Consider the following 24,637-nt stretch of genomic DNA (forward strand, 5'->3'; position numbering starts at 1 on the left):
TCACCTCATCCAGTACAAACAAGCTGAAAAAGGTTCCTCTTCCTCTGAAATATGTCATGGTCAAAACCTCCAACAATTCTTGCAGTTTAAGATGACTGTCATTGTTAATGCAACATAATGGTACAATCACTTGAAGGTCCCTGAAACAAGGGAAAATGACTACTAAGCATTTTCGCGTGGACAACCGCTGCATCAAATTACCGGACTAGAAAATTCTTTAAGCAGCAAGGCAGTAAATAATAGAGCTAAGAACTATATCAGGCAAATGGAAGGTCTGCATAATGATGTTGGTGATACAAATGTACAGGTTATCTTTGGACCTGAAATGGTGCAATCATTAAAGTACATACTAGTAAAGATGAGCACATTTAACAATTTGAATGAGCAATGAAGTCCCTCTGTATGGTTTAGAACATTCAAAGGAATGTAACCTAGATATGACATAAGTTATTGTATAAGAACCTTGTCATGGTCTTTGACACATGGCTTTCAGGAAAAGTAGAAAGTATGAGAGATTGGTATGGCAGGAACCAAACAATTGAGGCAGAATGATTGCAGCAGAGAAGAAAATAAATAATGCAAAACATGAGAGAAAGCACTGTACTAATGGTGTGATATCCAGAATCTGTCTCTTGAAAACAAGTTTCTAAACATATCAAAACCCACATGTAATCTCTAATAACTGTGCAAGGGGGGTGGCTTGCAGTTTTTCAAACCCAGGAAGTCCTACATAAGGAGGATCTTCTCACTACTAAAGTGCTTCCTCCATTTGTCAAACTAATTACCAGCATAGCTACTTGTGGCAAGGACAGCTATTTTGCCCTCTTCCCTCCCTTATGAATTTAAAAAGCAACGTTATTTTTGAGACAATCTTTGTATTGTAATACATTGAAAGCAAGGCATGCCATAACAACAGTTTGTTACATTCGGATACCTTAATAGTGTTCAGACTCTACACAAGGCTCTTTTTAATATCCCTTTGCCTACCAATAACTTAGATACAAGTCTCTAATGATGTTTAGGCACATTACTCCAGAGAAATGGTTATGAAGGAGGTCCTCTTACACTATCAAAGTCATACATTGGAAATGTTACATACATTCTGATGGTACTACTGACTTGTGGTGGGATGAAGACCTCTGTCTGACTTGGAAAAGCTGTACCGTCCTTTTTCTTTGTGATTTTGGCTTGTTTGATGTTTATTCCTCAGTAAAATAAACAATGAGATAGTCTGCTTGAAGCGCTCATATTTTATCTGCGCTTTTTATCAGCAGAAGTGAAAGGGAACTCTGAAACTAAATATGTAGGCTACTTCCTCTTCATCTCAGGCTCCAAGGTGATATGCAGTTGTGGCCATCATTCTGGTCAGGGGTATAGTCATTTTACCTACATTCCTTGCAGGCTCTCCCTGTCACCCATAAAGGTGCACCTTTGTCTGTCTTCTTGTAGGGCGGGACATGTGTGTTGGATTGTGTGTTCTTCTATGACCGAGTAAATGATTGTATTGGTTTGAAAGTTGTGCATGATTTCACAATATCGTGGCCTGCCTTTGTACATGGAGTGCAAGACATCCCTGCATATGCCTGTGCACTCAACCTCTCTTCAAAACCAGTCTTACAGTTTGTGTGGGCAGATAATCCCTTTTCCTTCTCTTTAATGGCTTTTGTGTCTGAAACTTCCGTTGTTATGTTGTTGGCTGTCTTGTGGCAACTGTGGCCCAGTGTGGAAAGAATCCATAATACCACCTTGAACTGTCCAAACAAGTATAACCTTAGACCTCCTTCTCCCAGAAACCAGTATCAACAAGGGGACAAAGTATCAAGATTCTGTTCTCAGACATCACGAGAATAACTTGACATTTGAAATAAGCATAGGTAATTTAGGCAGTCTCTCCTTTTAAAAGCTGATTCTTGAGCTACTGGTTTCTAATACCATTATTGAAAAAAAAAACGTACATGACTGCTGGTGCCTCCCCAGACATGTGCACGTAGGGGAGCCCATCTCGCGCTTCTCCTATCTCAGCACTCTTGTCATTTACATCGGTTCTGGCTCCGACTGACCACCCTTTGGGGTGCCAGCTGTCTGTTTTGGGGCTACCTTCCACGTAGCTCTGGAATTGACAGGAATGATTCCCTGATAGAACAAACTTCATTTTGCTTCTGTGCTTGGTGCAACACCAAGTTCCTGCACACTGATCAACACCTCGTGTGCAACCTCTGTCTCTCTAGACCATTGCGAGGCAGACTGCCACGCCTTTAAGTCTTTTTGATCAGAAACGACCCTTCGGCATCGACCTGCCCAGAAGACGCCAGGTGACACCCCAGACATCTTCAGAGAAAAGCTCGCTCAGGAGTAGCCGACGGTACAGGAGGAGTAATCCTTTTTGATCCAGACAGCTCTGAGTTTGATGTGGAGTTCGACATTGAGAGCCTAGAACTTTACTTTGCCCCAGCACATGAGTACTGTGGCCTCTGCTGTCCCACAAAAACCCTCCAAAAAGGCCCTATAACCTATCATAGAGATCGCTGGTTCATCACTGCCATCAGGCCATAGTCTGTCCCAAAAACTGTTTTGGTCACCCTGCCTTCTGGCCCAGCACCAAAAATAGGTGCAAAAGCTAAAGCCACAACATGGGTTTCGACCTCAACAGCCTCGGACCAAGAGGTTGTTTCAGTATCGATCCAAACCTCTGGACCAGTCCGACAGCCGCCGTCTTCAACCTTAGCACGACCAAGCTTCTGAAGCTCGAGCTCTCAGCATTAAAACCTTCTGAGCCGACACCTGTGGAAGCCAGAGATTCAGGCAAGCCCTCCACCAGCCCTTCTCCGGTTAAACTGATTGTAGAAAAAAGGGATGCTAGACAGAGCAAACTCCGGATCCAGCAAGGCCCAGATTGGATTATAGCCACACCATCCTTTCCTATGCTTCCAAAGAGGAAACTCTTTTTTCTAGAGGCAAAGAGGTCCAAGAGCTCCGTCTCAAGGGGGCCATAGAACCTGTTCCGTCACAACAGTAGGTATCACGAGTATACTCCCTATACTTCCTGATTCCCAAAATAAGACCCGTTCCCCGGACCAGTACTAGACCTTCGACCTCTAAACAAGTACATCCTCTCAGAATACTTTTATATGGTCACTCTTCAGGATGTCTTTCCACTTCTTGAACAAGGCGACTTTATGATAGCTCTATATCTAAGAGACACCTACTTTCACATACCAATTCACCCTGCACACCTAAAATATTTAAGATATTTCATTGCTGGCAAACATTATCAATTCAAAATCTTCCCTTTTGGGGACACTACTGCTCCCAGGGTGTTCACAAAATGTCTAGCAGTAGTTGCAGCACACCTGCGAAGACAGTACGTCCATGTCATTCCTTACCTGGACGACTGGCTCCTGATAGCCCCAAGTACATTATTCCAGTGCCAACTGCACACTCAGATGGCAGTGGATCTTCACAAGTTGGGATTCACTCTTAGCATTCCCAAATCTTATCTCCAGCCACTACAAGTTCAACCTTACTTCGGGTCAATTTTGACCGCAGTGTTACAGTTGGCATACCACAATTCAGCCCGCATCCAGAGTTTTCAGACACTTCTCCCTGTGTTTCAAGAAAAACAGTATTACTCAGTCACATCCATTATGCTTCTGTTGGGGATGATGGCTTCATGTATTGCTATAGTTCCCCCATGCCGGACTACATATGCGTCCACTACAGCAGTGTCTGTCTTGCCATCGTCTCATGAGGATCTAGTGTTGTTAGACCGCCAGACTCACCGGTCTCTGCAGTGGCGGAACATTAACAACCTGCTGAAGGGGCAGGCTTCTCTAGACCTGTGCCTCACATCACATGGACTAGTCGCATCACAAATGGGTTGGGGTGCGCACCTCCAAGACTTGACAGTTCAAGGTATCTGGAATGCCAGACACCAGTCCCTACACATCAGGCAGTATTCCAAGCACTGAAAGCTTTCCTTCCTCCCCTGTTGTCATAACCCTCACAGACAACATGACAGCCATGTATTATTTAAAAAAACAGGGGAGGTGGGGGGGGGGGGGAGTTTATGGATGGACTTCACAACGATCACACCTGTCTCAGACAATTTGGAATTGGGCTCTTCATCACCACATTCACCTGTTGGAGGAGTATCTTCCGGGAACAGGTAACAACTTGACCTGTGCAGAAGGATGCAGCAACAAGTCCTCAAGTGGAACGCCACCAGCAAGTCCTCCATTTGTACTTCAAAAGGGGTGGGGATTCCACACATAGACCTTTTGGCCGCTGCAGAAAATGCAAAATTCCTAAACCTCATCTCCAGACCCACTATCCAAGAGAAACGCTCTATGGATGAGTTGGTCAGGGATATTTGCCACCTCTCCCTCTCATTCCATTTCTCGTTTGGAAGATAACGATAACATCTATCACTATGATTCTTGTGGCTCCCACCTGGGTACACCAGTGTTGGCTGACCACACTACTGGACCTTTCAGTTGTCCCACACAAGAAGCTCCCCAACAGGCCAGACCTTCTAAACCAGAATCAAGGACAAATCAGACATCCAGACCCCAAGTCACTCAGCTTTGCACTACGGCTCCTGAGATCATAGTTTGGTTACCCTGGTTTGCCTACAGAATGTATGGACATTCTCAGGGAAGCACGCAGACCAACCAATAGAGCGTGTTATGCAGCAAAATGGAAACATTTTGTGTGCTACTGCCAATTCAAACACATTGATCCTATCAAAGGCACAATTCAGGATGTTGTCTACCTGCTTCACTTGTCTACCTGCTTCAAAATCATCACTTCCTACACTTCCATTCGTTTACATCTCACAGCTATAGCTGTATCTCTCCAGAACACATTTCTCTATGCAGAATTCCAGTAAAATAGGCTGTCATGGAAGGACTCAAAAGATTTATTCCACCTTGGAAAGTGTTTTCTAACTCTGAGCTTTGACAATGACCCTGACATAATTCCTGACTTACAGCAAGGACAACTCTTTGTAGATTAAGACAGGCAACACTATTATTGTGGAGCAAGTCATGAAAGACAAATTCAATGCCTCCATCATATAGGCATGTGTCCTTATCAGAGATAATAGATTTTTCAAGTTTTTATTTATTTATGATTTGGAACTCCTAGGAGGACCACATTAAAACAAAACACCAGATATCAAACAGGAACTTCATAATCAATATACTAAAATGTTCAATATAATACAAGTACATTGCGTCAATATTCAATCAGTCCCTAATTTGACTTAAAGTAAAGTGCGTCAAACCCTCATACTTAAAAACTCAATAGAAATTTTAAAACTTCTTAAAAACGTGAAAATCCGAAAACAGAACATTTCATTTGAGGGATTAAACTATAAATTAAGGACTTCTTTTGCTTCATAAATTGCTTTAAAATGTGCTTCAACCGTTTTTTCCTCAGCAGCAATAAAGAGGGACAGACAAGACATGCTTTAAATCATGCACCTCCATTTGACACACATCTCAAACCATAGATGTACCATACCATTTGTGAGTTAGATCCTTTAACAGCATTACATTATAAAATACACAAGCGCCTCGCCCCATGGGGCAGTTTCCAAGTTAAATAGGGTTACAGTTTTTTTTTTTTTTTTTTAGAGTAACTTAATTTATAAAAACATCATATCTCCTTTTCTGGTTACAGAACTTTAGATCTAACTGATAACTTATACGTCATGTAGCATCCTGTAAGCACATTTTCAACTGTAGGGTAGCTAGAACAAGAGTTGTATCAAGATCTAACTCCCAGCAATTCTAAAGCATATTTAAAATGTCTCTCTCATAGTGGCAAAAACCTTTTTGTAAATAATATACCTTAATGTAGATTCATCACTATGAAATAAACCAAAGGTCCTCCAAATTACTTTGCTGGGCCTTGTACAAAAGAGCTCTTGATGCCAAACTCCAACCTTAGGGCTGCAGTGGAGGCCAGAGAATTACAGGAAACCAAACATCTTAAAATTGTCCCTTCAGTACTATCCAAATCGGTTTCATTTGTAAGTTCCATTACATATAACAAGGTAGCGGGACTCTTGGCTTGATAGACTGTGAGGAGGTGAGCTAAATGACGCCTGTCAACTATTTTATCAAATGCAAATAACCCCAATGCTTGAGAACAAGCCTTGCCTGCATCATTTAATATATGCTCAAATCACTGAGGGAACTGGATATGATTTTCCCCAAAAAGCGATAAGACTTTACTCCCTCTAGCTTCTGGCAACTCACACACCATGAAAATTTTACTTTTTTACCGGTTTTTTTCCCCCCTAGAAAACACTATTTAAGATTTCATAACATTTATTTTCCAATAATGCTGGTTACTATAACCGTTAAGAGCTGCCAGATGGTTATTTAGCCCTATCGGGGTGAGGTCAATGTCTACAATGTTGTCTGTATACAATAGACAAGTAACTGAACACCCCCCAATACTGGTTGCAAAATCATCACTTTTCGTTAAGGCAGCAGGCAGGTCATGAATATTGTTCGAGAATATTAGCGGGCCAATAAACACCCATGCTTTAATCCATTTTCTGTTGGCAATTCAGTTGACAACCCCTGATCACCACCTAACAGTACTTTGCACCATGTAAAAGAACGCAAGTCTATAATCAAATGTAACAAATTAGTCAGAATGCCTACATTGGATAACTTCTTCCACAGGATTGAACAATCCACCCTACCGAAGGCTGTTGAAAAATCTATAAAAGCAGAATTAACAGTGCTGCCCCTTGTAGTTACATATTTTAAATTTATTAACTGCAGCGCTGGAATGTTGTCTAGAATATGACCCTTCCTGAAGCCCGACTGTTTTAACGGAAGGATCAGATTACTCTCAGCCCAGATTTTAAGATGCTCTAATAAACTTTTAAAAAAGATCTTGCCAGCGGCATCCAATAAAACAATTTGCCGATAATTTGCAGGGGAAGATCTATCTCCTTTCTCATATAAAGAAATTATTACACTCCAAACCCACGATGACGGCACTACACCATTTAGGTAACAATAATAAAATACAGGGTATAAAATCATTGCCCAAAGCGTAGGTTCCTGCTTAATCACCCAGGTTAGTACCTTATTGGGGCCCATTGCACCCAAGGTTTGCAGGGCTCTGATAAATACCTCAATCTCAGCTACTGAAGGGGGGGGGGGACCATAGACATCAATGTCAACATTTCACTCAAGCAAGATATCCCATTCTCTAATTCCAGTGTTTGAGCTTTCTGTAGACAAAGAGAATATAACCTCTCCACAATGCCTCAGCTATAGGAGGGGTGAAAAGAAGACTTACACGATCCGCAGCATTGAGAGACAACCGGCCAGTATTTACGAGAATTTTTTTTTAACAGAGCAGCTTCCATTATATTAATCCATTTCCGCACCACAATCTCTTCTCTTAAAACTGCCTTCAACCACCCTCTTCTTCAATTTAATAACAAAATCATTCTGCCCCTTTCCTTTAAAACTGCAGTAAACTAGAGCCTTGTCAGTCTATTGATTTCCTTGTTCAGTTGCTGCACTGAGGGGCACATCTTCTTATAAGGTGACCTAGGGCATATCCCAACTCCAATTATGAAGAAACAGAACGGCCCTTTCAAGACATTTTTTTTAAATGTTATTTTTTTTTTTATAAGAACCCGCAGGTTCTTCCTGTATTCCTACTTAAATTTGTTTCAAAACCATCAAAGTTCCAGGCATCTACAGCCGACAAGCTCAGCTTAATGAAAGGACAAGGATTTTATGGTCACTAAACAAGGAATCAACCACAATCTGATCCTCAGCGGATTGGGCTGTAGCATAAGCGGCAACAAAATAATCAATAATAGAACCGTCCCTCCAAGATTTCTGGGTAATTTGGGCTGGTAAATATGATTTGAATCTCCCATTTAGAATCAAATAACCACTGTCCCTCACACAGTTTAAGAGAGCGTATCACCTAATATCTGTTCTATCATGTAGTGGAAACAATAAATGTGTGGGATATTGAAACCAAATTCAACTACATCGCAAAATAAAGTAACAGAGTGATCGGACACTTTACAATTTGTCACCCACTAATAACACTTCACATCCTTCTTCATTCATCTCAATAAGTGAGATGGAATTAAACACTTCAATTAAAGTTTCATTGTAGTTCTTATCAGGGGGAATATGCTAGTGTCACAATCTTTTTAACTGATGCATACCCGTGAAATCACATACTCATACTTGAAGATCACTTTGTGGAAGCTTCACTGATAATCCTAAAGTGTAGAATATTCCCACCTGTGTGCAGGATACTGGATCACTTTAATATCAGACGTAGAATATCTATTCACAGCAAGTTAAATAAGCACTGCATTTTACCAAAATCAGGCCAAACCTCTGTAGCCCTAGTGGGCAAGATTTTTACGAAATACATACACTAATTGATATATAAGGCAACATTGTGGCATGAAACCCTGAACGTGTTGCTGAAATAAGTTGTATGATAGAAGAAATAGCATCCACATCCCCTGTCTTGCTGTACTAGATGTTAGGCCTCCACAAAACCCTGAGAAGCACAAGTGGAAGGGATATCCAATTGCGTATCCATTTGGGAGTGACTCTTCACTTTCAGCCTGTTTATACTGTTATTACACGCCTGCTTCACCAACTGGTTCCCTTCACCAACTAGTTCCACATGAAGGTCAGCCCCAATCGTGATGTTACTTCATTCCAGAATGTTCTGCAGAAGACCAGCAATACAGAATGTTCAAGAGAAAGTTCCTCTGACTTATTTCTCTCTGATAATGGAGACACTGCATCTTTGCCAAGCATCTAGGCCGCTTTCAGAATTGGTGACTGGTTTTGAACTGAACATAAGTTCTCCAGTGCTATATGTTTCATATATTCACTTATTTGAATCATTCCCAGTCGTCGAGCTGGGAGTCCTTCCGTAAACTTCATATAGTAGTGTTGCTTGAACAGGGTGTGAAAGGCCACACACACACACACTCACTTTATTATTTCAGTTTGCCTTAGAAGACGACCTACACTTTAGCCAGTTAGAAGGAAGCACTCTGCACCCAACTACTCTCGAAGGCCACCATATCCTTATATTTTCACACTTTTTTTGTGATAAGTAGGTGCCCTTTTTTGCTTGTCTTAAGATTCAGTAAACTTGATAACAGCAATAAACGAATGATGATCGGTTGACCATTTCAAACTTCGATGTATTTTCAATAAGGGTCTTCTGGGCCGCTGAATTCCTAAAGACTATTGTTTTCCACTATGGATGCTCGTGAACTGCAGTGCCCCTTCAAAGGAGAAAGAAACTGACATGTTTCAGGGACTGAAACCCTATGCACCTGGATTTTCTGTTATAATATTGTTGTGAAATTCCAGTTTTGGCCATGTTCCACATCACATGTTGATGTTGAAATAAGAAGGTAAATTATTACAGATCCACCACTAAAAGGTGGAATATTGCACGACATGATACTCCAGAAAATATTTTTAGCTGCATGAAGTAGCCGCAGAACCAAAAGGAGCCACCTTCTGCCGCAAAAGTGTGTTTCAGCCTCAGGTGCCCCAATGTTATCCTGTGGGAAAGAAACAGACACTGCATACGGGTACTTAGCAACGACTTACAGGATTATTCTTCTGAACTTAAGGTGAGTATGGGGCATGGTCCAGGGGGAACACACACCGACCGATCACCTCGGGGAGCCTGTGGGGTGTCTGGGTGCAGAGGTGTGTTACTATGTTGGGTATCCTATCCAGTCCAGGGGAATCCACATTTGGGGGGTGGGGGGGCAACCCTTGAGACCCTTGGGGCACGTATGGACATTGTTTGGGCCCCTTCTCCTGGGTCTGTTGGACTCTGGTGCAGTGGTGTTTTTTGTGTCAGTTTCTGTGCGGGGGTACTCGCGGTTGGAAGGGGCTTGCAGGAGACAGTTTTGGAAAGTCCACTGTTCGCAAACCCATGGTGAACTTAAGCTCTGGAGGCCTTAGGACCATGCTGGCACGGTTGGCCCACTTCAACTCAGGCTTGGGGACACTGGTACAGTGGTGCTGACTGGTGTTGGGTTTTGGCGGTCCGTAGTTCTCATGAGTCTTCTTTTGCGGCTGCAGGAAAGCAGCTCCACTACTCTACGGGATGTTCTGTATACTTCTCGAAGTGCTGGCAGTCCTCCCGGGTGTTTGGAGGTAGAACAGCTGCAGGATGAGTCATCTTTGATGCAATTGTTGAGGACAACAGGCAGGCGGGCAGGGTTGGGGCCAACTCAGTTACTGCTCCTCAGTTCTTGTTTTTTGCATCTTTCTTCTGTAGTCCAGCTAATCTGAGGTCCTGTTATCAGGGGGTCCCCTAGATACTCAATTTAGAGGCATTAAGGGGAGTGAAGGGTAGTAGCCCATGGGCTACACAGTCTGTGGTCACTGCACCCCTAGATGACCCCTTCCTGTGTTGAGCAGGCATCGTCCTCTCACAGAATTCCTAATTCCAACACACAAGATGGTGAAATTCCTAAGACTGTGATTCATTTCAGGCTGGTCACCCTAGAGGTGTGTCCAGCCTGCAAATGGGACACACTTCCTGCATAGCTAATTTTTCCGCCTGTCCAGGTGCCAAATGGGTGCTGGGGCATGGGAGTTAGCATTTCTCTTCTGAGAGAACCAGATCTGCACACCAAGGGCAATGGGCTTCTTTGAAGCTCCCCTGCCTTGAAATACTGATTTGCAGGTCATACTGTTGAGCAGGGTGTGTTAACACTTCTGCCAGAGCCGCCTTAGTTCGTAACCGCCCGACATTAAAGACTCTTACCCTCGGGGTCAGAAACTCATCTCTTGGTGGCAGACTGGTGTAAACCAGTCAGCCTACCATGAGTTAGTACGTTTTTAAGGGATACCTGTAAGGTGCCCTCTGGGCGCATGCACTAATAAATCCATCACTGAAATCAGTGAAGGTTTATTAATACGAGATGTTTGATACCAAACATATCTATTTTCAGTGAAACCATCATCTAGCTGGGGAACTCATATTGACCAGTGTGCATCACATGTAATTAAAATGGCTTCCCTGTTCACTTAATATGTCTAAGAATCGAAAAAGACACCATAATGGCATATTTGCTCATGCTGATATGCCTTCAACAGTAATATAATGACCCTGTTTAGGGCTGTAAGACTTACTTTAAGGATAACTTGCACATAATTACAGGCAGTGTTAGGGGACATAACACACAAGTGTGTGCCATGTCCTTTTTTCATTATTTGGAGCACCTTGTCTCGCAGCCTGCAGTGGCAGTCTCTGAAATTAGTGTTGGGCCCCTTAGAGTGGCAGAAGTTATGCTGCCGCTCTTAAGGACCCTCTTTAGTACCTATGCCCTAGGTACCAGAGGTACCATTTACTAGGGATTCACAAAAGTTGATAAAGGCCTGGTCACTTGGGGGTCAAAGTGACCAGTGGTCTTATTTTTGGGGAAGGTACACTGGTACTTAGGGACCTGGTTAGCAGGACACCAGGGCCCTTCAGTCAAAGTTGTATCAGAATCCAGGCAAAAAAGTGGAGGGACTTCTGCAACCAGAACCCAGTTTCCTTCAGTATCTTCAAGCATTGGAATCTAATGCAGACATTTCTTTCATTCAGAAGAATCTCTGAGTCCTGGGGAGGTGCTGATGAGAAAAGCCACATCAAAATATTTATGAACCTAATTCCTTTGGAATTCTGCAAATTTCTGCTGAATTGGAGGTAGAGGCAGTGCCGGAAATGGTGCTTGCTGCACTGAAGTCACAAGGGCCAGCACCCCAATGGATAAGGGCTTCCTCAGAAGCGCTGAAAAGGTCAGAACATGTGAAGGGGTGGAGTCAGTGGAGATGCCAAAATCTCCACTCCTGCAGGATTGAGCCCACCTTTGGGGAGTGACCACACGGGTTGCAGGTTCCTCCACGTTGTCTGTCAAAAGGCTTTCAGCAACAGACGGATCTGCAGATGGAGTTGGACACTGCGGATTCCTCTTCTTCAGAACCAGAACCTGCTCCAATGACTATTACGACCTGCATCAGGGAATGGCACTGTCTGGTCTCCAAAAGGTCCCAGTTTTTTTTTTTTTTTTCATTTTTTTTTTTTTTCAAAGAAGGTGAGTTCTCATTTAAGTGGCGTGTAGAAAGCTGGCTTTATGTATACTATATCAAAATGAGATATAGTGTGCAGAGTCCAGATAATACTAATGCTCTCTTTGTGGTATTGTGGTCAAGCAGTTAGGCTCATCAGAGGGTAGTGCAAAGCATTTGTTGCACACACAGTCAATAAATGAGGCACACACTCAGTGACTAACTCCAGGCCAATGGATTTATATTGGAAAACTATATTTTGTTACTTTATTTCTAGAACCAAAGGGATCTTGTTGCAGGTAAGTACATTTGCAAGTAAGTATCGAACATATGTACCCGCAACTTTGGAGGGCAGGCCCTGGGGATTTAGGTGAGCACCAGCGGGGCCACATGTCAGCAGCAAGCATGCACCCTCAGTGCCGCAGGGGCAGCCTGGTGCAGGGTGCAAACACAGTGTCGGGCTCCCAATGCTTTTCAATAGGGGGGCCCTGGAGTGGTCACATAGATGCTGCAGGCTGGGTCCAAGGGGTCGATTTTAGGAAACCACAGGCTTGACAAGGAGGGTGGCCGCCTCCTGAACGTTGCTGGATCGGTGGTTGCGGCTCCAGTAGCATGGGTACCTTCAGGTGTTGTCCGATTCTCTCTCAGTCGGGGTGAGGGGCTCCTAATTTAGCCTGCAGGCATCGTCATGTGGGCCAAGAGAATTGCCTGGGGACCTGCTCTGGACCAGTGGGCCACCTGTACACAGGCCGTGGGTGTCTGGTGCAGAGTAGGCAGGACTTGCGGATCCGGGGCAACTCAGGAGTCCTTTTGGAGGGTTTCTTCTGGCCAGGGCTGCTGTCCTTCGGAGCTCTTGGTCCTCTGGTAGTCAGGCAGTCCTCTGGGGATTTGGAGAGGTCTCTGGTCCTGCTGGATACATTGCCTTTTTGGTACCAGAGTCCTTGAAGCTGGAGACAGGCCGGTTGGGCTGGGGAGCAAGTCAGTTGTTGTCTGGAGTGTTCACTGCTGTGGGTTCAGCTTAGTAGTACTTTTTCTTTCTTCTTGTCTTGAGGTCACCAGGAATCTGGTGAGTTAGGTTCAGGGGAGCCCTTAAATCCTAGATTTAGGGGTGTTACACCGGTCAGAGGGCAGTTACCAGTGGCTACTGCCCCTGAGGGTGACTGCACCCTTCCTGTGCCCTCTCCCTTTGGGGAAGGGGGTACATTCCTTACCCTATTGGTCCCTGTCCTCCAAATCAAGATGGAGGATTCTGCAGGGATGGGTGACTTTAGCTCTGGACACCTTAGGGGTGATCTCAGCTGGAGTGGTCACTCCTCCCTGTTTTACCTAATTTTCTTGCCGAACTTTCTGCCAAAAGAAGTGGGGCTTTGTCTGGGGGCGGGCATCTCCACTGGCTGGAGTGCCCTGGGGCACTGTAACAGGCGGTCTGAGGCCAAGTTTGACAGTTTCTGCAAAGGGGGGGGGGGGGGGGGGTGGAGTTAACACCTCCACCCAGATCAGGCTTTGTTTCTGGCCTTAGAGAGCACAAAGGCTCTCACCCCATGAGGTCATAAACCTGTCTTTTAATGGCAGGCTGGCAGAGACTGGCCACTCTTACACTAAAGGGATTGTTAAAATACAGGGTGCATCTCTAAGAAGCCCTCTGGGTGTATTGTATTATACATCCAAATACTAATACTGGCATCAGTGTGGGTTTATTGTGCTGAGACGTTTGATACCAAACTTCCCAGTCTTTAGTGAAACCATCCTGGAGCTGTGGGGTTCGTAATGACAGCCTCCCAGCCCATATACTTAATATGGCCACACTGCACTTACAGTGTCAAAGAATGGACTTAGACACTTTAGGGGCGTATTGCTCCTGTAGCTATGCTCTCACCTGTGGTATAATGCACCCTGCCTTAGGGCTGTAAGACCTGCTAAAGGGGCAACTTAACTATGCTACAGGCAGTGGTTTGTGGGTATGGCACCCTGGAAGGGGTGCCATGTCGACTTTACATTTTTTTCCCCACTAGCACACACGGTGTGCCATGGCAGTGTGCATGTGCTTGGTGGGGGGTCTCTCAGTTTTGCACAATACATGCTGCAGCCCTTAGGGACCCTCCCTGGTCGCAGAGCCCTTGGTGCCACTGGTACCTTTTACAAGGGACTTAGCTGTACGCCAGGGGTGTGCCAATTGTGGAGACAGTGGTACAGTTTAGGGGAAAAAACACTAGTGCTGGGGCCTGGTTAGCAGGATCCCAGCATACCCTGTCAAGTCTACATCAAAATCAGGCAAAACGTTTTTTTCGGCAGGGGGGGGCAGCCCAAAAAGGGGAACTTTCCTACACAACCCCCCTCCCAAACAAAAGAGGATGCGACTAACCTTTCCCAAGAGAGTTTTCATTGTCTAAATGGAAAAACCTGGAAAAGCCATCTTCGTTGGCATGGGCAGTCCCAGGTCTGTGTTCCACTGCAAAGTCCATGCACTGTAGTGAGATGGACCACCTCAAAAGTTTAGGGTTTTCACCTTTCACTTGTATTAGTCATCTGAGAGGTATGTGGCCAGTTTGAACAATAAAGTGAGTACCAAACAAGTATGGTTGGCATTCCAACACTGATTCTTGGGGAGCAACCTTGTGCAAATGAAAGCAACAGGCTGGTCATGGCCATTGCTCTGAGACATGACTGCAAATAACAGGCAAAAGGAGTCTACAATAAGCAAAGCATCACGTCAACTTTCTGGAGCTCAGCGTGATTTCACTTGCTGTTCAAGCCAAAGATACAAGGATCATTGGTGTTGATTAGAATGGGCAACTCAATCTGCATGTATTATCTGAACAAGCGGGGAGGTATGAGATCCCAGGCTCTTTTGCAGGAAGCACAAACCATCTGTAAATGGGCATTGACACACAGGTACAAATAAGAGTGGAGCATCTACCTGGGATCAACAATTGCTTAATGGATACTTTAAGCAAAACCCATCAAATTTGTCATGAATCTGAATTAAATCAAACCATTCTCTGCCCAATTTTTCAAAGATGGGGCAAACTGAGTCTGAATGTTTTTTTGCATCAAAAGAAAACAAGAAATGCCAGTTCTATGCAAGTTGGAATCCTCACAAAGGGTTGTGGGGGAAAGTGTTGTTGTTAAGATGGTCCGGGATCTTTGTGTACGCTTTTCCCCTGATCCCTCTTATTCCCAGGTTTCTCAAGAAAATGAAGGGGGAACCTTGCTGGCTAATACTTATCTCCACGATGGCTCAGGCAACACTGGTTTACGGCACTCCTATTGTCAGAGGACACTCATTTACAGCTGAGGACTCAGAATGATCTGCTATCAATGAACCACAGGCAGATCCTTCATCCAGACCAGACGTCTCTGCATTTTTCAGCCTAGCTCCAAACACAATGAACTTCAGCCCCTAGATATCTCACAGAAGTGCAGGGATATCCCTCACAAGTGCCAGAGCTGATGCTACAAACAAACATTTGAAATGTTTTTGCTTACGGTGTCAAAACTCAAGCGTACCTCCTATTTAAACACTTTCTGAGCAAAGTTTTCCATACATTCTCTCTCTCGCCAAAGAAGGTCTGGCACATTCCTCCATCAAAGTGCATTTGGCAGCTATTTCTAGATACAGGAGGACTGCCGGCTCCCCTCTCTATGGTCAAACAGACTGATCCACCATTTCTAAAGGGGCTCTTTAGAGCATTTCCTCCAATAAAATCACCTTGAACAGCATGGCAACTCAGCAGTGTGTTGTCCCTAATTATGAAAAACCCATTTGAGCCGATCTACAAGACGGATCTCAAGATCTTGATATGAAAAGTTGCCTTGCTTTTGGCATTAACTTCCTCAAAGAGAGTAAGTGAGCTTCAGGCTTTAACGATTAAGAAGCCTTTCCTGCAACTCAAAGACCATAAGGTTATTCTTCCAACTAATCCCAGGCTCATAACTTAAGTGCTGACAGACTTTCCCTCAGTGAGCCTGTTCTCTGCACTTTCTTCCCAAACTCGCAGACACTTTGCATACTTTTGATGTACAAAGGTGTTTAAAATTCTATATACAGCGCACAAAAAGATTTCTGCAATACGAACCAGTAGTTTGTGGCATACGGTAGCTATAACAAGCCACCACAGCAAGATGGATTGCGACAATAATACAATTACAGTAAGGTGAACCTCGTATTATCAAATGTGTAAGTTGTACCGACCATCTGCTATTATATGCAGGATATGTTTTATATAACCTGTTTTATCACTGCTTGCTACTCTGGTTCAAGCATGTGAGTCTATGAAAAATACAAATTCTGGAGAAAAATGTGTTAATTAATTGTAACTCTTTCTACAATATTGAAATTGTTCATAGATTCACATGCAGACCACCGTCCTTCCCCTAGAGGCTCTCATTCTTGGCACATTGTAATTTTTCAGACTAGTACTTCAAAAATCTGAGGGACGATTCCTCTGCTGAGTGTTCTAAAGGGTGATGTAGTTTGGTTCTTTTTAAATGATGTGAGTATGTGATTAAATTGAATGTATTTTACAATTGTAAGCTATGCTAATTACTTCCACTGCTTTAGAATATGCTGTGGGACTCCCACCTCGACAATGGGGATGATTCAAGCATGTGAATCTGTGAAGGATTCCAATACTGGAGACCAAGAGTTACAGTTAAGTTTCAGATTTTTTTTTCCATGTTAGAGTATGAAAAGTGTGGTGACGTATTATACTCTGGCTTAAGTCTTGTGCACTCATTTGCTGTTTTTTGATTATCTCAATTATAAACATATATTTATTTGTTTTCAGAATCTACTCCAGTATCTCATCCCAGGTAATTATAGTCCTGTGTTTACTTTTCCTGTGGCTTTGGTAGACTTGTTCTTTTTTTCCCTATTTTAATGTGTGCTACCACTTAATTTTTCTTTTCCATTTTTTCTCCTTGAAGGAAAATTTCGACTCAGGAATTACTACATATGAATGCCGTGTCTGTTTACAAAGAAGTAACTGCAATAGAGCGTTCTACGCCAGAGATAGACCAAGATGAATCTCCTCCTGAATCTGTTCCAACTCTCCCTGATGGAACATTGTCCAATTTGGAAGAGGACACCATTGATGTTGATGAACAGGAGGATGACGAGCATGATGAGGAGCTGCACAGCAAACAATCTGCCCCCACCTTCAAGAAAGAACAGCTGTCTGTTAAGAAGCTACGGGTTGTGCTGTTTGCCTTGTGCTGCAACATTCAGCAGGCAGCTGAACACTTTGGGAACCCGCCAAGGCGCATCAGGCGCTGGCTTCGCCGTTTCCAGACTTTCCAAGAGGAAAACCTGGAGAGTTTATCAGAGGGGAAATATCTTGGTGCAGAGGCAGAAGAGAAATTGGCCGAATGGGTCCTTACCCAGAGAGAACAGCAGCAGCCTGTGAATGAAGAGACGCTTTTTCAAAAGGCAACTAAGATTGGTAGATCACTGGAAGGAGGCTTCAAGATTTCCTATGAATGGGCGGTGAGGTTTATGTTGAGACACAACTTGAGCACACACTCAAAGGTGGCAGTGTCACACCCTCTTCCAAAGGATACAGAGGAAAATGCCCAAAATTTCATAGAGTTTGTACAGAGACAAATCCACAATCAGGACCTCCCGCTCTCCATGATTGCTGCCATTGATGAGCTCTCCCTCTTCCTGGACACGGAGATGCTGGCAAGTGATGAAAAAAAGGACAATGCTCTGTTAATGGTGGGAACTGGGGAGCCCTGGTGTGAGTTGGTGCTTACTATTCTGGCTGATGGAAGCCTCCTTCCAACCATGGTATTTTTTAGAGGTCATTTGAACCAGTTGGGAGAGGTACCGGAGTCCATTGTGTTAGAAGCAAAAGAAAACGGCTATAGTGATGATGAGATAATGGAACACTGGTCATCACGAGTGTGGCAAAAACATACTGATGGCCCTAATAATAAAGGGATGGTTGTGTTGGACTGCCATCGAACACATCTGTCAGAAGAGACACTGTCCTTGCTAAGTTCCACCAGTACTCTTCCTGCTGTCGTACCCACTGGTTGCAGTTCTAAAATCCAGCCCCTAGATGTGTGCATCAAAAGGACTGTGAAAAATTATTTACACAAAAAGTGGAGGGAGCAAGCCCAGAAAATGGCAGAGGCAAGCTGTGGGTCTGAAATCATACTGCAGCTGGTCTTGTGCTGGCTGGCAGAGGTACTGAAAGTAATTGCGGATCACTCCGAATTGGTCCAGCAGTCATTTCTTGTTGCCAGCGTCTTGCCTGGTCATGACGGCACTACCAGTACAGCCAGGCGCAATGCTGAAATGCAAGAGGAATTAATCAACGTTCTTGAAGCGCAGCTCAAACTGAATGAGGGGTTGCAGGATGAGGACACTGACCAGGACCATGGCAATGATAGCCAACCGGAAGAAAGTGCAGACCTCTGCAATGATGGCCCACCTGAAGCAAGCACTGGAAACTGCTATAAGCAGCTTGAAGAAAGCACGGATCCAGAGGTCCTCCACCAGCTGTTTGAGGGAGACAGTGACGCAGAGTCCTTCTATGGTTTTGATGAGACTGATTTAGTACCAATGGAGATCTGAATCTGAGACTTTTTATCCTAGGAACATGATCTAGAAATTAGCTTTTGTTTTACCCTTTGTTGAACAAGGCATTCCCTTCCTTGTGGGTTTTACAGATCTGTAGGTGTCACCTGGAAGAATAGCCATTTTTCTTAATTTCCTGCGTTTGTGCATTTTTTAAATCATTGTTTGGTATTTTCTGAAAGAAAGAAAATATATATATTGTGGGTGAGTATTTCTGGTTTTCTTTACCTCACTGTACAGTAGTTTTTAACGTGCAGAATTGTTTTGCATTACACTACCATTGCCAATATGGCATTTTCTGATGACACAAAATAGTTACTGAACCAGTATATATATATATATATGTATATGTATACTTATAAATATATTAATTTTGAAGATGTCTTCAGAAGAACAGATTTTTTTTAATGTTTAGACCTTGACTTTGAGGCATAAATGGTAACTGAGCTTTTCAAGTAGGTGCTGTTGTGTGGAGGTATAAAGCAACTGGTCATAAAGTCCCTTCACATCTGACAAGTCCCTCTAATGAGGAATCTCATTGGTGTACCTTTGTATTTAGTGACCTGGACATTCTAAACCGGCACATGGTGGAGATTAGTTTGGGGGATGCCCGTTGAGAATCAGTAAAGGGATTCCTGGTATTTTAAATCTGCCTGGAAGGAATCTCAAACATAATCAGTGTTAGAGCACTCTGCAGCTTATGGAACATTTCCTGACGTCTCAGGAAGAAGACCCAAATGAAAAGTGCCCTCTCCTCATCTCTCCTACATGTGATAAAAGTCAGAGCTGGCAAAGCAGCATCTCACCTTTTAAGTGAGCAGTGAAGCCCACACTGGTCATTTAGCACATTAGGGCCTGACTGGCTGAATCCAAAACTGTGTTGTATACATGCAAGAATGGCTTGGTTTTATTTTTCACTGCCAACTAAAAATTTTCTACGGTTAGCATGTGTGTTGAGGGTTTTTTATTACAAACATAGATGCATTTGGACTTAATGGATAGCATGATGGGCCTTTCTTCTCTCAAAGTGAGATGGGAATAGCCTGCTCTAGGGTCAGGGGAGGAATAGCTTCCTCATTTCTGTAAATGCTTCAAATCTAAAATGTACATATGCAAAACGTTTAATAAAGCCAGGGAAATGGATTTCTAAACCTGTTTATTTTGGTTTTTGTCATGATTGTGCTTTGTGTATCAACTATAATCCAAACAGCTTAAATAATAAGCCCACCTTCATGAAGGGCTTCTCTCAAATGCTTCTCCCATACCCCACAAAAACCTTGCTTCATTCCCTACATCTCGTTATTTTATGCTCCCTCCAAAGTGCCATTTCTCTTCAGTGCTTGCCCTGCACAGGTATCATCAAATCCCTCAACCTCCTTTTCTACTACCTCTACGCAGACATAACCCAGAAAATGCTTGAACTGTAAAAACCTAGACTTCTGTACACTTTCATGTTAGTAACTGACCAGTGGATGACTTGCAACTGCTTAAAACTCAACTTCTCTAAAGGCTAAGATACCCACTTGCAGAAAATGCTGCATGTACCACGGGGACTGTTCACACACCAAAACATTTGAGACACATTCTGATACTTTGGCTTTATTCATAGTGTGCAGACCTTTCAAGACCCTCTATATTGCACATCAAACCACCAGTGGTGCCAAGCCATTTTTCCTGCAATACAAACTTCCCCATTCCAACAAACCAGGATCTTCAAAAAATGGTTGGCATATTTCTCACCATTCCATGGTTCAGAAATACCCTCATTGGTAGGAACTCCTTCCTAGAACAGTCAACCAACCCTGGAACACTCTACCAGGAAACTTCACACCTTCCATAGCACCTGGAATTCTGATCTTTAAAGACGTGTCTGTCGTCTCCTGTATGCACTCACAGCTTCTACCACTAATAAATGAGCCCTTTATTTCACCAGATTGGCTGAAGATCGGTTCCCTATAAATGATGTGGAAATGCTAATCAAATTAATGTCTTTTAGCCATTATAGGCTATTTGTACTTTATTGTACTTCTTTAGAAGATACAGTGGGACTCCTGCTTTGTCGACGAGGACTTATTCAAGCATTTAAATCTATGAAAGATACTAATACTGGAGAAGTAGCTACAGGTAAGTAACCTATTTTCTTTACGTGCTCTTTCAAATAAATCTGTGACCCATGCATCTAGCTGGAGCCACCTGGAGACCGCATCAAAGAACAAGTGCAACCTTATCTTGCTCACACTCTTCAGCATGACTGATACTTCATGCGTACTTCCAGATCCACTGAAGCAAGACTGATACACCATTTCTGCAATTATTCACAACATCAAACTGCTCCCATATGGTTCACATATCAGGCATATTCTCCGTCTGAGGATCTCAGCTGACAACCAGAAACACTGAATAATATTGCCTATGCACAGGATTCTAGGACACTTCATGTAAAATGCATGACCCTGTGATGGTCACCACTTGGTAAAAATAATTAAGTTTACTTTTCCCAAGGAAGAACTTTTTTGGTTTGCTAATACCTTTAGATTGACGAATCTTCATGAAATTTTCAGAACAAAAGTTAATTCACCTCAACTCCTTACTGGAAAGATTTGGAGTGATCTGTCAAGCAGTGGGCGAGCAAAAACAGGATGTCCCAAAAAACGAAATTTCCATGCATTTTCCATAGACCTATTTGGAAAACAATATCGCTAAAACTGCTGCACGGAACTGCACCAAATTTGGGAGAAAGCTAGTTCTTTGTCCAGAAAGGCTGCTGATGTAAATGTGTTCAGTAGTATTTATGATATTCAGGGGCAAATCGGGCTGGGCTATTTCTAAGTGGAGCAGGGACGAGACTAATTTACATATGGCTGGGTCCAAACTGGGGTGGCATGGTGAGCAAAAGAACAATGGATTAAACCCAGATCTGTTACTGGGGGTGAGTGGTTGAAAAGTCGTCCATCAACATTTTGTGTTGCTAAAGTTGCCCTAAGTGGGAAGGGTATGCCCAGACATGGGTCCCTTGCTCACTGTGCCACTGGATTCAAGCTAGCCTGGCTGATGAAGGGTGATACCCTGAAGCCGGTCCCAGGATGCTTGTTTCAGGTCCAGGGAGGACCTGGCCTGGCAGTTCGGGCTGGACTGTTCCCAAGTGGAACACAGTCCAGACTGATTTGCATAAGGCTGGGTCCAAACTAGTGTGGCATGGTTAGCAAAAGAACAATGGATTAAACCCAGATCTGTGACTGGGGGTGTGTTGTTGAAAAGTTTCAACACTCCGTCCATCCATCCTTTTGTGTTGCAAAAACATTTTTATATCTGTATGGTTGGGTGCGCAAGAGTCTCCCAGAGACCCATGGGTGCACAAGCTCAATAGTAGAGCCATCTGATTGGGTGAGAGCCCCCCCCCAACTTTTTTTTCCCTCCATTCAGCCATCTCCCTCCCGCAAGTCCCATGGGAGCATGCAGTCTGATTGGCTGGCTTTGGGAGGAACAGACATGAAATGGCTGCCATTACTTGAGATTGTAAAAAGTTTGCATGTGTTGTAAAAACGACTGTGAAAAGCTATATTAGGGGGGTAGGATAAAGGCATCCAGTCCCCCTGGTAATTGAGAGGAGTTATATAAGAAATAAGTACTATGATAAAGCAAACTGTAATTTTCGTCTTTTTTTTTTAATGTAGCAATTCCGTCGGACACTCGTGGGATTGTCAAAAACTGAAAGGGGTAGGCAGTCTCTTTCTGCAATCTACTATGTCACCCGAGGGAGGAGTGATAGTGAAGAGGCCAGTCCTTCCCCACACCTTACTACCTACTTCTGTTAATCCAAGAGAGAGGTTTCAGTGGAGAAGCCAGTCCTTCCCTATACCCTACTATGCACACCTGTCATCCAAGACTGAGGTCTCAGCAGTGAGGCCATTCCCTCCCCACACACTACTGTGCTCATTTGTCATGCAAGAGAAAGGTCTCCGTAAAAAGGCCAGTTCCTCCTCCCCACACTGTTATTCAATAGAGGTCTCAGCAGAAAGGCCAGGCGCACACCATGGCCTAGGATGCACACCCGTCAATCAAGAGAGAGGAGTCAGGGGAGAGGCCGCTCCCTTCCCACACCCGAGTACTCACAGTTGTCATTTCAGAGAAAGGTACCAGTGGAGAGATGCACAGCTAAAGGCTGTGTGCTGCTTGGGGTTGGCTTTACATATAGTAATAAAGTATTCGTTTATGTAAAAAAATAAAAAAATAAAAAACTGAAAAAAACAAAGGTAAAAGTCATGGTATAGTTAGGAATTGTAATTATATCTTACTTTACATTACAAAACAAATTGAAATTCACTGGAAAAAAAACTAAGATTAAAATGCCAGTTGAAACCTACTGTTTTAAACTACTGGATCCACTGAAATTTAACAGTTGTAGTTAGCTCAAGTAACAGAAACGTGTGCCCATGGAATGCAGTGGTTATAACTTGCATATTACATAGCTCAAGATATGTTCTGTGACATTTTTGAAAACAGTACTGCTGATTACTGAACGGACATCAATGATCTCATCATTGTGCATTTCTGGGGCTAAAAGTTATAGTTACTCAAGGGCATGGGTAAGCCAGTCCTTCCACAGCACATAACTCAATACATACCTTGTTTCCGTAGCATTAGATCTTTTATAGATTCACAAGCTTGAATCATTCCACTTCGTTGAGGTGGTAGTTCTAGTTTACATTTATTGTGGATATATGAGCATACAACATGTTTGAAAGGCTTTAATTCACATCATTAAAAAAAAAAAAGACCCAAACCCTAGCCAATGAGGTTAGACTGTCTCTATCCCTCCCAGAGAGCACTTCACTTCTAATGTCTACCACACATTGTGTGGTGAGGGAGTCCGGGAACCTGGGTCACTTTTTTCTCCAGATAACTTTTTTTCACATAAACACTCATCTTTCTCCAGCCTTTCCTGGATTGGCTTGTTATTTTACCTCCAGTAACATAGGTTGAAGTTTACACCTTGGACCTTGCATTTCAGGGTCTGTGAACATGAGGACACTCGGGTTTTTATGAGTGAGCTGCAAGAAATGCACTTTTACTTCCTTTGCCCTGTTCATCAACTCCGAGGCTACAATAACTGCATTACATTTTTGCCTAAAACTATGAACGATGGCAACCCACTCTGAAGATCATATCATTGAGCGTGTCTCTGCCTGCATTTCTTCAGCTAGCTTCCACAAGTCAGCATTCGGCTTGCCTGTTGACTGTTCTGAAGGCCTTTTCAGTAATAATGGCTCTCCCGTCTGTCAGACGACAACTTGTGCTAATGCTCCTTTGTCGACAGACCAGTCATATGAGTTCCATTTGATCTCAACAGTTCAGTCACTGTCCGCAGTTTCCCAGTCATCTCGTAGAAAAGAAGCCATTGACAATATCTCCTGAATAGTCAGCAGAACTCCCATGGCAGTCTTTTCTAGATCAGGAATAAAACAAAACTAAGACAGTCACTCTAATCTCAGAAAAGGAGGCATCATAAACATTGGTGCTGGAGCACAATTCGCCAGGTAGAGTATCTCCCCAACCATCATATATAAGCTATTGGAGACTGAACCACCAGAAGATTAACATTTGCTAATCCTATTTGGCCTTATTTGCTTGTCTGGCTTTGTTTAAGGTCAAGTGCTAATATCTAGAGGAAGGAGTGGATTCCTTCCTGCAGACACAAGATGCCAAGTCCTAATACCTAAAACCAAATTATCCACGCTCCATGGATGATGAATGGCCAGGTGACCGGCCTTACTACAACTGTCACTGTGATCCCTTTGAGGATGATCCATAAGAATGTCAGAACAGCCAGTGCTAGATGTACCAGATAGTCTGATTAAGGACCTGCAACAAATGACTGTGTTTTGTGACTTATTCAAGGTTCCCAGCCGGTCCATAGCCACATCTGCAATAACGAACGCCTCCA

At 43.4% G+C, this 24,637-nt stretch overlaps 1 protein-coding gene across 9 annotated transcripts in view; it reads left to right on the plus strand.

Annotated features, from left to right (window-relative positions):
* Positions 1 to 19,844, plus strand: part of POGZ (pogo transposable element derived with ZNF domain) — a 235,423-nt gene extending 215,579 nt beyond the window's left edge. For all 9 annotated transcript variants that reach the window (XM_069218333.1, XM_069218336.1, XM_069218335.1 and 6 more), the window contains 2 exons: positions 16,898 to 16,922; positions 17,037 to 19,844. In XM_069218333.1, the coding sequence (XP_069074434.1) occupies positions 16,898 to 16,922; positions 17,037 to 18,690 (1,679 nt within the window). In that variant the 3' untranslated portion in view covers positions 18,691 to 19,844. The remainder of the gene's footprint in view (positions 1 to 16,897; positions 16,923 to 17,036) is intronic.
* The last annotated feature ends 4,793 nt before the right edge of the window (positions 19,845 to 24,637 follow it).

The sequence above is a fragment of the Pleurodeles waltl genome, chromosome 12 (assembly GCF_031143425.1).
Source record: "Pleurodeles waltl isolate 20211129_DDA chromosome 12, aPleWal1.hap1.20221129, whole genome shotgun sequence".
NCBI classification, from domain to species: domain Eukaryota; kingdom Metazoa; phylum Chordata; class Amphibia; order Caudata; family Salamandridae; genus Pleurodeles; species Pleurodeles waltl.